We start from the raw sequence: 13,549 nt of genomic DNA, 5'->3' as shown, positions 1-13,549 counted from the left end.
AGAGTTTTATTGATAATAGCCAAATTTTAAGTATATTTTTTAATTATATATGTATATGAAAGGCTGTAATGTTTTTTAAAGAATGTTTTTTGCACTTCAGTCTCAATAGATTATTAATGATTTGACAGATTTTATGAGAATCTAGAGATAGCAGTCTGTAGCTATTGTTTTTCTTGAGCAAAAATACTAGTACTGTTAACACCATTAATTCACTAAATGTAGTGTCTTTTAAAGCTGTAAATATACTAGGTGTATTTTTGCTATTCGTTTGCTTATGTTGTGTTTTGATTGGATAAGATTCAATTTATGTTTTTATATATGCTTTCATAATACAGGCTGAAATTGAGGCTCAGCTAGCTAGAGAACGAGAAGAGGAAACCCAGCACCAGGCAATTCTTGAACAGGAACGTCGTGATCGTGAACTTGCAATGAGAATTGCCCAAACTGGGGCAGAACTCAGCACTGAAGAGACAAAGCTTGATGTAGGATTGTGCAGGTATGGAGTTTAAGACTTAAATTTCTTCTCACTGTCCTCATCCTTTTGAGAATACTAAACTATTTTTGTATTAAGGAGTTTCTCTGCTTTCCTTACTGCTGTCACTAATATAGTAGGTATTTCTAAATAGAAACACAGTTTTCACTTATTTCTTGAATTTCGGCAAGGATGGCAACCATTTTAAGTTATGATTTTTATGAGTCATTTAAAGCAGAGAATGGAATTTCTTCGGAGGTAAGTAGTAATAATGTACTCTTTTTAGTACTTCATGGTTCCAATAGTATATTATGAATCTGTGTGTTTTATTTTGCTTCATTTTGATGTTTTTAATTTATTTTAACAAGAAGACCTCTTTGAAGGCAGAAATAATAGTTATTCCTGTGTCTTGTTCATTGGTTGTTTCTTTAAAGCAGAATGAATATATGTAGTGTGGGTGGCTTTGAAAATTAAGTGTCTTCTGTTTGGATTTTTGGGCGTGTCATAGGAAATGCTTGTTTTTGGTGTAAAGAACCACACTGCCTGCAAAGCAAGGTATCTCTTGCCTTCTAAAGAAGCTTTGTAACCAAAAAATGTACGTGAGAATTTGGCATAAAGATCCAGTAAAAATGATACAGGTTGGTCAAATTGTATGTACTTTTAATGGTTGTATGCCTACGTGTCATACCTAGGTAGGGATTTTTTTTTGTTTTTTTTTGGTTTTTTTTTGTCATGTACAGTATTAATTTGTAGACGCCTTCACTCAAATTACTGTGGTTTTGCCCTCAGATGTTTTACAGCTGCTATAGTATTGACTCAGACATGACTTTAATATGCTCAATTGAATATCCAAATTGCTTCACAGACAGCATTCTGGATATTTTCATGCTTTCCCTGTGAAGGTAAAACCAAAGTCATGTAGTGTTATAACTTGGCAGATTTCTCTCAAAGGTGGAAGAAGGGAGGGATTGGTAAAGAAAATTTTCAAGTTCAGCGAAGCTCCATTTGCCACAGTATTTCCTACTGCTCACAGGTGATGATAATATTTGTTTTGTGAAATCCAGGAACGGATGGTAGACTAATCATACTGATAGCTGAAACTGCTGCTTTCTTTCTGTTGTGTACTGGTCAGAGACTCTTTGAAATGATGAGAAAGTACAGGGTGGTCTGAGCAAATTTACTTAGTGTAAATTCTTTCTTGAACAAGATTAGGCATAAATCTATTAAAAAAAAAAAAAAAAAAAAAAAAGTAGTAGACACTATTCTACCCATGCGAGTTTTCCCTTTATCTGTGTGGTCATGCATTTCTGAAATCAAATCTCTGCTTTGAGCCAGACATACAATTTAATCATTTAAACTTAAATTCTTAGGACTTATTTTAACTGATGTCACTTAATGTTTTACTGGAGTCTAAGAGGCTTGTGTTTAGGCATCTTCTGGATTGGAGACCTACATACTGCAGGATACACTGAAGTCATGGTGACTTTTATGCATGTGTATTTCCTTTATCTTTTAAATCTCAGGAGAGTTGGAGAGTGCATTTCTGCATACTGAATTCACGCAGTGTACTGGCTCTACAGTGGCTTTGAACTGTTTTTTAAACAAAAAATAAAATTAGAAGAGTCATTCCAGCTTTACACATTGTCATGAGGAAAAGATTATCTCCTTCAGCTACTGATAGTGCGAAATTAATAAGAGCAGTGTGACATCTCTGTACTAGTTAAAAGGCACATCTGTGCTTTGCTCATTTTTTAAGGCACCTGTGACAATTAGTTGTTGGCATGTTTGAAAACAGGTAGCCCCTGCCTTACTTCTTTTTTTCTCCTCAACATCTTTCTTTCATGGATATTTACAGGTTCAAAAATATTAGCAGTTTCTTTTAGAAATATACTGATTGATTCCTCTCAAAGAATTTTTGTTTGTTAAGACAGCAGACTCAGCTTTTTATTCTGTATTGAGTGTGCAGAGCTTCTCCTAGCTTCACCCATTTTTGTTATTCATCCACAATTTGCAAATATGTCTACAAGAGGTTTACTGCACATAAATGGGACTTACTTGAAGTGATTAGCATTTGGATAAAAATCAATTAGGGACCTGATTTCATGTGTGCAGAATGCTTTAATTTATATGGCTTAGTGAAACGTGTATTATACAAAGCACCAAAAAAAGTTTCTGTCATGGAAGATCATATAAATATATCTATTCTGTGTGGATGGTCCCAACAATCCAAGTAGTTGTTGATTTGTAGCATATCTAATGCTATCACTTTTCTGTAAGTATGGGGAGGACATCTTCACTGTGGTAGTTAGGTGCAGTGCTTTTCACAACTTGCATGAAGAAACCGTCTGTCTTCTTTTCAGGACAGCTAATAAGGATTGTGGTTATTTCTTGTGGTGTGTTTATCCAGACATAAAATGTACAAGTATTTTGTCTCTTTTTTTTTTTTTTTTTGTTGTTAAATTATCTTAATCTAACCTCATAGAAAAAATTCTAAAGAAAAAAAAGAAGAAAAGATGAATTATGGGAGTGGCTACCATGGCTCACCTTTTCCTGCTTCAGATTCTTAGAAAGATAACTAAGCAAATAGGCTAACAAAAGTATCTTCTGTTTGCAGAGACAATGGAACAAAGCTGCAAATGACTGCGTATGGCACTTTTTTTCCATTTGAATACTTTAATAGAAAAAAAGTAACAATAATTAATTCAAAGGAAATTGATCTAGTCTTACTATTTACTAATACCTTGTAATAATCTTCATTGGAACGCATCTGTAAACTTTAAATCAACATATCCCCTAATTGTCTAATAAACATGTTAATAACCTAACATCTATTTAAAGATCATAATTATTGTGATTTTTTTCCCCATACAGCCATTTATTTCACAGCCTTGTATGATTAATGTGCTCTTAACAAAGAATTGTGTGTGTATTATGCATTAGAATGGATGTTGTAAAATAAATTGTTCTTTATCTTCTGCATTTGAATTAGCTTTGGCATGGTTGGCAAGAGACTATCACTGTTAATAAGGGCTTTTTTTAAATTTTGATATATGTGGTTTATGCTTATATGTAAATTTCTTTATAGGGAACAAATGGCCAAAGAAATGTCAGAAATGTTGTCTAGGTAGGTGAAAAGAAAATATTGAATGAATAAAACACTTGATGGAAAGAAATCACGCATGAAATGTGTTTAAAAAATAATGAATATGTTTTTTAAGTCTTAAGCAGATAAGTGAACAGTTTGTTTCAGATAAGTTTCCTTAATCAACGTCTTTTTAATTAACAATCATTACCTGATTTTTCAGTAATTTTTAGATGCTAAATTATATAAACAACAATTAAAAAGAAGTTACAGTACCCTGGTATTTTGTTAGACTACAAATTTAGAGGGTCAGATTGTATTGTGTATATATGGCCGTAATTCCAATGATGATGACCAAACCTTAATATGTAAAACAATCACAAAATCAGAGGCTTTGTGTTATGGTTGAACTAAAATTGTATGTTTTCTGCATGCTTGTTTGACTAATTTTATTTTATTTTTTATATTCACATACTCTAAACTTTTGACTATGATGAAATCTACAAATACTGTTTATGATACGTAATGTCAGATTGAGTGGTGAAGAATGACTGTCAAGCATGATTCTCCTCTTACTGCTAGACTGTTACATGTAAAGTCATGTAGAAAACCACTGGCTGATCTGCAGAGTGCAGAGCAGTACTGTAAAGGGGAAGCTAAGCCCTTCAATTGGATTAGCATTCTTAAAGATTGCTGCTTTAACCAGAGATCTTACGGCCTAGTTCTGCTGCTCTAAATTATGTTGCAAACACTTAAGAGTGGTGGGTAGTGTTGCTAAATAAGGAAAATCCTCAGGATTTGTCAAATCCTTTGTTCAACAAGGTTAGACGACAGGTAATGGAAATTGCATTTAGTAGCAATCCTTTAATGTTTTGGCATACGAACGATAACAAAATATTAACACAGAGATTTTTTGAAAGGACTTGTCTGTTTAGCATTTTCTTTGACGTTAATCATGAATAGTGCTAAGGATGAGGAATTGTTATTGCCCCTTAGCTCTGTACTGATAAAAGGATGAGGTAGTTTTTCAGTCAAACTTCTTGTGTAAACTGGGAGCTGCGTGTCTCCTCAGATTAATTGTCTGAGTAGGCATAATTAAACTGATGCTGCAACAAACACTAAGGTTCTGTAGTTTTAATTACATTTCAAGAGATGGTTCAGTTGCTATTAAGAAATACATTTGGCTAAGCAGATGTTTTATTCTATAAGACTTAAGTGTTTTTAATATCCACATTCAGAACTGCTATATCTATACAGAGAAAACTTTCACAGAAAATATATTTATATCCTCTTCACTAAAAAGGAAAAATATGGTATAAATACGTAGCACATGTGCACTGTAGTTTCTCATGAGACACCTTTAGATTTTGCAGAAAAGTAAACTTGAAATGATATGCATTGGTTTGTAAATGATATAATATTAAAATAGCCCTGCAAAGATTCTGCATCACAAACAGAATTTTACTAAAGAGTTGTGGCTTCCACTGTTTCTTGTGAATTTGTAATGTGAAATGGGGGTTTTCCTGCTCCATTAAAGAATTAATAACATCTTATGAGTGAGTCCTCTCAGAGGCAGAAAGACAATTATGTTGTGTCATGTTATTATTCACTGGCATTGGTAGAAGTTGGTAAAATCACATTAAACACCAAAGAATTCAACAACAGACACAAGTGTTCTGATCTTCACCGAATGCTGTAGTGTTTTCATCTTGGTTTGTATTGTTCCAGTCCATTGGGCTGTTTCTACAGGAGTGTCCTTCCACTCCTTATCTATATAATTTCTAAGGTAAAATGAAATTTATTTTTTTTTTGAGGCTTATTTTTATATGTATGAAACATTTGCTTATTAAACGGTTGATTTATTTGTACTGCTAAGAAGTTGGAAATGTTAGTAATGATCTCTCACATGCTGTTAACTTCCTTGTGCAGTACTTACATGACAGATACCATTTGCCTTTGAAAGACACTGTTTCTGGTTGGACATTTTAATACTGGCCAGAAGTTCTTCCAAGAGGGGTTTTTATTCCTCATTGTCTCCACAAATAATGATGTTTGGGTTTTTTTTGGTTTTGTTTTTTTTTTGTTTTTTTTTTTCTTTCCTCTGCAGCCTAATAAAATAAGTAGAGAATTAAATAGATTTCTCAAATTAAACTTCTGTCAGAAGCATGGTGTATTTTTACGGTTTTTGAACAAAGATTTACTTCAACTCTTAAACAGCAGCACAAATGTCTTTTATGCCTTCTTGTCTACTTCAGAAGCATTTTTCCTTCCTTGTCTGTTTTTGTAATGGAAATGAAAATGTGTATGGGTAATGTGTATCTGTGTTCTGCATCTTGACTAGTACCAAGGAAAATGAGGGGGGACATGCAGACATAGTGATGCATAGAATGTGTCTTCTTACACATAACCACTAGATACTTATTGCAGTTTCCCTTGATTTCTGGGCAGCTGACCAGATTATTCTTACAGAAAGATTTTATACATAAAAAATACCTCTTTTTTTTTTCTTCATACTTGGAGTGTCATGAAAGTATAACTTCCATCTGAATCAGTCCTGTGATTGTAAGAATGCTGCAGTGTTGCTCATAGAATCTGTTCCAACTGTCATAGCAGCTCCTGTTCTATACTTACCTGTCCCTTAAAAATTACATTTATATTTAAATTTGCTTGTTTGGTTTTTTATTTCTATTTTTTTAATAATTGTAGAGGTCCTGCAGTTCAAGCTACAAAAGCTGCTGCTGGTGCAAAGAAGCACGATCTGAGTAAATGGAAATATGCAGAGCTTCGTGATACCATCAACACATCTTGTGGTAGGTTTTTTCTTTTCATTTGAGAGGAAAAGTAGTCAGATTGTACTTGTATGAAAAGTGTTACAGCCTATAATAAAGATAAAAACATGGTCATGAAGTTACGTAGGTTTGACTTAACATCAAGTAAATTTAAAAATATCTTATTTCTCTAAAGAAATTTAGCTTGCTGCTCTATATACTGCGGAAACAGAAATAGCTTTGTTATCTTTTTTACTGATTATATGCTAAGTGTATTAAGCTGTTTGAGCCATAAAATATGTCATAATTCTTATAATTTCTCTTTTATGCAGTTCAAAAAAGGAATACTTACTAGGCTCTATCTAGAATTTATGGGCTCTAACAGCTCTTCTTTTATATTTTCTTGCTGTTAGCAAAAAGTGTGTGTAAAGCACAGTTTAAAATGCTACTTGTCTTGAATGTTCAAATTATTGTTTATTTTTGAAAAGATGCAACAATTTCTGAAGCCCATATTTGTAACATTAATTACCTTTTTTTTTTTCCTCTCTGATTTTATTACTATAGAAACAGTTATGAGCTATTTCTTGATTAAATTTTAAAGTTTTTCTTACTTCTGATTGGAAGAGTTGGCTAATTTCTGAGATTTATGATTACTGAGAATTAATCCCTGTATGTAGAAAGAAATCCATCCTCTGTATTTAAACCTGCAAAGTTAGCTCCAATTTTTGTGTCCCTGTATTTACATATGCAGTATTGCAATGCTGTGTTTCAACCGAATAGTAGGTTCAGTAATACATGGTGCTAATGTGTATTTATCTTTAATGGATGCAGTCCAGATCATCCTAGATAACTAATGAAGAACTCTTGTGATTGCTCAGTCTTTAGCATCATGAAATTCAATACAATTAAAATATCTTTAATAAAGCAGACAAAGAATTCAGGTGTCAAAGTGAAAGAGGCATCTACATCCAATCTAAAAAATTATTGGTTTTAATTTCAGAAATAAAGTTCATGGGTGAAATTTTACTTGCCTCTACTACTTTGTTTGCAATAATGTCAACGTAGCATTTCACTGCTACTAATCTCGCAGTAAAACAGCTACTTTGAGCACTGCCATATCTCTAATGACAAAAGTATATATAGCACTGCAAGTGATTTTCTAAGCCATAAGGTTAGATCCCTGTTTCTGTAAAGAACAAGGTACGTATGTTTAATACCATATCAGTAATCAAAAGCTGGGCTAGAAAGTATTTGAAGAAATTGTCCTTAGTTGTGGAAACACTGTGCTTTTAGCTATGTTTATAGAGTTAGAGCTCACAAAATCATTCTTCTAATTTTTTTTACTTACTCCTCTCTTCCTTTCTTGCTTTTGAGACAGATATTGAACTACTGGCGGCTTGCAGAGAAGAGTTTCACAGGAGGCTAAAGGTGTATCATGCTTGGAAATCCAAGAACAAGAAACGCAATGCAGAAACAGAACAGCGTGCTCCCAAATCAGTCACAGACTATGGTGAGAAGAGATTATTGTGTGTTTACAATAACTTATCAGAGAATATTCCAGAGAAAATGTTTCTAGGAAAATTTTCTTTTGTTATGTTGAAGGTGATTTTTTTCCAAGAGTATTTTTTTATTGAATTAGGGTGAATATTTTGAGAAGATTGAAACTGGTAAATACTTTGCAGAAGATAGAATGTTTTCTGAAGATGAAAATACATACGTACTCAATAACAATGCACATTTGTTAAAAATTAAAAACAATTCTTGATTTGGTAATGCATTTGCTGGCATTTTTATGAAACATTCATTGCTGTGCTGTACAAGACTAAAGTAGATTTTCCATTTATGAAGCTCCAGTTTGCATTTTGAGACTTCTGAGACTTTGTTTTGAAGATTGTTCATACTAATTCTGACCTTTGTAGATAAAATACTGCTTTCAAGGAGAGTTCTGATAGGTATAATTCTGAACTATCTCTAACAGTAAATTAGAGATTCTAAACACAATAGTACAGTTTGTCATAAGTAGTCTAATAGTCTGTATGGCTTATAGGGGCTAGAAAAAAACAAACAAACAACAACAACAAAAAAAACCACAAGGTAGAAAGGAATCATGTTCTGTGTAGTTGTACTATTACACTTAGGGTCCAGACAAAACAAGATACCTTGGTGGTTTCTTGTGCTTTTATCATTTCTTAAGTTATGGATAAATACGTGGGAGTTTTTAAGAGGAGCTAATTATTTCCTCATCTAAGTTGTTTTAAACCTTCCACACTTAATATTACATTTTCCTTTCATGAATTCTACAAATACTGCATTTTTTGATTAGAGTATGACAAATATTGCATGGTTTCTGCTTTTTTATTAGGCTGTCATTCTGCTTTTTACACAGATAGGTTCTTATTTGCCAGAGCAAAGTGCTAATGACTGGTTTTTAAATTCGATGAGCATGTGTGGGAGTTACCATGTGTGAAACTGCCAAACCTGAAAATTAGGTGTCAAGTTTATGGAGTGGTTTAAATTTGGTAGTGGTGATTTGGTTTTGTTTTTCCAACAATCATCTGTTATAATAGGAACCTAAGAAATAACACAAATGCAACAAAGTGATAGAATAATTCAGCCAGACCTTTCCTCTCATTTTTTGATCTTGGCTGCACTGGGAGTAGAAGAGAAAAGAGCAGATGAGGAAGCGATGTTTTTTGAGTCCCATTAGCCTGGGTACAAGGCTTGGTCTTGGAACATGGGCAAGGTAGATCCCAGGTGTATTGCTTATTGCAGTGTCAGTCATTATACAAAAACATTTCCTTTCTTTTGATTCATTTCCTGAGTTAGGCATTACTTGAGCATTACCTGAGAATGGGCTTTTCAGAGAACTTTTGTTCCCTGAAGAGAGAGGAGGGGAGATCTGGACTGGACTCCAGGAAAAGACCTAATCAAAGATCATATCAATAACAGAGGTTTGGGAATTAATCTTTTTTTTTTTTTTTTTTTTTTTTTTTCATAACAGAAATACAAAAAATTAGAAGCCCTTGGTTAATTTTGAGGACATTTGTTGCAGGCTGTACTGATGTATTCATACAGTATTGAGAAGTAATCAATTTCTATATTAAATCCTGATGAAACTAGCAGCAATTAGGTATCTATGAAACCTGACCGAAGGAGACATTTTATTTATGCCAGTGAGCAGAAAATAAATAGAAATACCTCCACGTGTACTTTTTAAGTTAGAATTTGTTTGTCTAATATCGTAATTGGTGAAAAATAAGGTAACAAAACTGTAACTTAAAGGTCAGCACTACTGCATTTTGTTCAACATGTAATATTTGTTTACAGATTTTGCACCCTTTTTGAACAACACAAGTAAGTGGGGAGATGGTTACTTTAGCTAACTTTGAAGATTAGGAACACTCAAGAGCTCTGTACTAACATTATTTACTCCAGTGTTTTGCTACACATCTACATGGAATTCAATTGTTCATGTAAAATGCTATTTTACTATTTTGCAATTCTATTCAACTGCTGGTTATTATGTGATATTGTTATATCTTACTAGTGTACTTTACTTTTTATTTCATGTGATCCTTTCCTATTTCAACTGTTGTAAGAAGGGAGAGTGAAATCTTTTGATGTTCATTACTTCAGGATCTAATAATTTTTTGTTTTATTACAAAATAAGTCTTGGTTTTTAATAGCATTTTTTACTGTCTGCACATTTTTATTATTATTATTATTATTTTGTAGCAAAACTCTGGAATCAATTTAATATAACAGCTATTTTCCTAGCACACTAACTATCAGGTGGTGGTTTCGTTTGAGTAAAGATCTACTTTCCATAGTGCTGAAAGTTAGTCTTTACTGGCTGCATTCCAGCCTCTAGATTTCCTTGTGAATTTAAGTATGCAAAGGGTTAAAAGTAAGTCTTAGCTACTACTGTTACACTACAAAAAGTATTTGACAATACTAAAGCACTGATCTTTAGTATGATGTTCAAATGATATTGTTAGATGTTCAGACAATTTGCTGTGTACTGCAGCCTGTATCCCCATATAAAACATGCTTTTTCAAATGTAATGTATAAAAGTAGTGTTCTTCTACTAAATACATTTAGTAAAAACACTTGTTTTGTTTATGTAGACACGGGCAAAAAAAAAAAGGGGGTATAATTTGTGTGATATATTTCTGTTCAAAATTCCTCTCTTCACCTTTAGAAATACTCAGATTAAAGCAAAAGTAATATAACTAATTTCAAGATACACTTGTCAGTCCTGTTCATAAGTGTAAAAATACATTATTAGAAATCATCATCGATTTCATGTATTAAATTCTAACTCAAAAATCAGATTTGCTTCTTCATATACAGAGGAAATATACACATACAGAAAAAGGAATTCACTTTTAATTATTCTGTTTATGCTAAAGCACTAAGCTGTTAATATTGATGTTTATTTGTATTTTGTATTCTGTAATATTGATGTCTTTTTTGTTCAGATGGCATAGATTCACATTCAGAATTTCTTAATCAGAGTACTTATTGTAAGCCATTAAAGCCAAATGAATAAAATTTTGCAGGAGGCAGTTACTAAAGGAAAGAATCTTGTTTATAAGTGCATCTACTATTTAAAACTGATTTGTATTGTATACATAACTTTAAGAAGGTTGAACCATTGATGCGTTAACAGAGGGTATTTGCTTTTGTTCAAAAGAAAGTTTTTTTCCTGAGTTTTTCTCCTGAGTCCTGATACAAGGGAATGTGTGGGATTCCAAAAACACATGTGATAAACATTTTTCTGAAACTTATTTCACAGAGAAATTCAATCAATTGTCTTTAATGGTCAGATATAAACAGTTCCTTTGAAAAAGAAAGCAATTGGAGAGTAGTTCTAATGCCAGAGTTTAGTATGCAGCAGTCTAGGCAGTTGTTTTTGAAAACTGTTTGGTGTAGTAAGTGGTTATTTATCAAATTTCTATTAACAAACTAGTGATTTCTAACAGTGTTAATCGCCCTTATTTGTCAAAAGAAAAGTCTTTGAGTGGTGCATTCTATTTTTGTAACTGAAAGTGCTACTTTGCACAGTGACCTTATTTTACAAAGAAGTAGACTGATCTGGAATAGCTACTGATTAACATTTCTGGTTAGTAAGAAATTTTACATAGAAATTTATACTTCAAATACTAATTTAGAGCACAATGTGGTATTCTATTTGCTTTCTTCTAAACTTACCTGAGGCCATTGACCAATTGTTTTACATGTAGGCATAGTAGGTAAAATGGACCTTTCTTCACCAATGCTGTAGTCAGAGTAGCTGGAAGAACACACATTATATAAGATGGCAAGGGATAAGGTTTGATTAGACTTGTATTCAGAGAGATTCTCAGATTTGTTGTTGTTTTTGCTAATTAATTTAGCAAATCGTAGTATTTGTTTGGTTTTCTTGCTTATTTTTGGCTTTTGTTTTGTGCAATAGCTCAACAGAACCCAACAGCTCAGCTACCAATGAGGCAGCAGGAGATTGAAATAAATAGACAACAGCGTTACTTCCGCATTCCTTTCATCCGTCCCATGGACCAATATAAAGATCCCCAGAACAAGAAGAAGGGTTGGTGGTATGCACATTTTGATGGGCCATGGATTGCTCGACAGATGGAACTTCATCCTGACAAGGCACCCATTCTCCTTGTAGCTGGTTGGTATCAAAAGCAGAGTTTAGTTGAAAAGGTTCAGAGTTGACAACTTATTTTAGAGAAAAAGTCACGTAATTAAAGTTTTCTTAGTTGCATCTTCATTTTGTCAGCAGCAGTTCCTGTCTGGGCAGAATTTGAAGATCTGTGACTTCTGTCAATGGTGGCCAAATGTCACAGAATATTATTTGGGTAGTGCTAGTAGCAAACTAATGCTTTTACAATGTTTGTATTGCCTGCTATGGAAAAGTGGCATTTTAATCTTAAATATTTGAAATAAAAACTAGATGTGGCAATGGATGGTTAATTATAGAACTGTTGGAAGGGACCTTAAAGACCATCCAGTTTTCACTGCTGCATTCAACCTGGCCTTGAACTCCTTGAGGGATGGGGCATCCACAGCTTTTCTTAAGCAACCATTCCAGCGCCCTCATAGTGTAGAATTTCTTCCCTATATCTAATCTAAATCTCTACTCTTCTAGTTCAAAGCCATTAACCCTTTTCCTATTGCTATACTCCCTGACAAAGAGTCCATCTCCACCTTTCCTGTAGGTCCCTTTAAGTACTGGAAGGCTGATATAAGGTCTCCCCACAGCCTTCTTCTGGCTGAACCAACCCAAAGTCTCATCCTGTCTTTGTAGGAGTGCTTCAACCCTCTGGTCATCCTCACAGCCTTCCTCTGGACCTGCTTTAGAAGGTCCATGTCTTTCTTATACTGGAGCCCCAGTGCCGGATGCAGTACTGAAGGAGTCTTTATATGAGCAGAGAAGCAAGGGAGAATCACCTTCCTGAAGCTTCCAGTTATGCTTTTTTTTGATGCAGCCAGTGATACTGTTGGCTTTCTTATGTTGTCTTTTTCTGGTGGATAATGAAAAGGGCAAAAAGCTACTGGTTTACAGTTCAGTGTTTTGAGTTCTTGTCTTTGACTTCAGAACTGATGAGAAGGCTGTAATACATTTGTTTAGTTTTACGAAGTGATGCTTTACTAGCAACCAAACTTCCTTAGTTTTCTATAATTTTTTTCTACTAATTTTTAATATAATTAATTATACCAGCTTTGTCTGCTCAGTTTCAAAGCCATTATCTAAAAGTAGCAGTGCTGTCATGAATACTACATTTGGTGGATCACCTATGAAACGTAAGATCAAAATACAGCCAGTGAACTGCATTCATCATTTTATTGGTTTCCACATGGACAGTACCATCTAGTACTTCCAGTTTGTTTAGCATGGGAGACTGACAGATTAAGGGTACAGGCAATTTGATCAAGTCTTAAGTCCCAAGTCACTTTGCTTTGTTTAAAAAAACAAAACAACAAAAACTATAGCAACAGTTGACTGGCAAAACTGTATGTATGTACAAAACAAATTCATCCTGTAATGGATTTCAGGAGAGTATATCGAGATACTGATTTCTCTTGGCGTCTTGATTTTATTCCTTTTTTTGCTTGATTTTATTATTTTTAACCATGATTTTGACAATTTAAGCATCTCAAAGTAGTTTATTCTGACATTGCTTTTCCATCCGGTGAGTAGAAATCTGTCTGAAGATTGG

At 33.5% G+C, this 13,549-nt stretch overlaps 1 protein-coding gene across 8 annotated transcripts in view; it reads left to right on the top strand.

The window, feature by feature from the left end:
• MYO6 (myosin VI) overlaps positions 1-13,549 on the top strand; it is a 91,866-nt gene that overhangs the window by 74,717 nt on the left and 3,600 nt on the right. For 4 of the 8 annotated variants that reach the window (XM_015859057.2, XM_032443534.1, XM_032443540.1 and 1 more), the window contains 7 exons: positions 336-496; positions 3,087-3,116; positions 3,558-3,596; positions 6,261-6,364; positions 7,701-7,832; positions 9,650-9,676; positions 11,782-12,000. In XM_015859057.2, the coding sequence (XP_015714543.1) occupies positions 336-496; positions 3,087-3,116; positions 3,558-3,596; positions 6,261-6,364; positions 7,701-7,832; positions 9,650-9,676; positions 11,782-12,000 (712 nt within the window). The remainder of the gene's footprint in view (positions 1-335; positions 497-3,086; positions 3,117-3,557; positions 3,597-6,260; positions 6,365-7,700; positions 7,833-9,649; positions 9,677-11,781; positions 12,001-13,549) is intronic. The other 4 variants (XM_032443536.1, XM_032443535.1, XM_032443537.1 and 1 more) reach the window with 4 other exon arrangements.

The sequence above is a fragment of the Coturnix japonica genome, chromosome 3 (assembly GCF_001577835.2).
Source record: "Coturnix japonica isolate 7356 chromosome 3, Coturnix japonica 2.1, whole genome shotgun sequence".
Lineage (NCBI taxonomy): Eukaryota > Metazoa > Chordata > Aves > Galliformes > Phasianidae > Coturnix > Coturnix japonica.
Note: the sequence above shows the minus strand (reverse complement) of the source record. Positions and strands in the feature narration are given on the sequence as shown.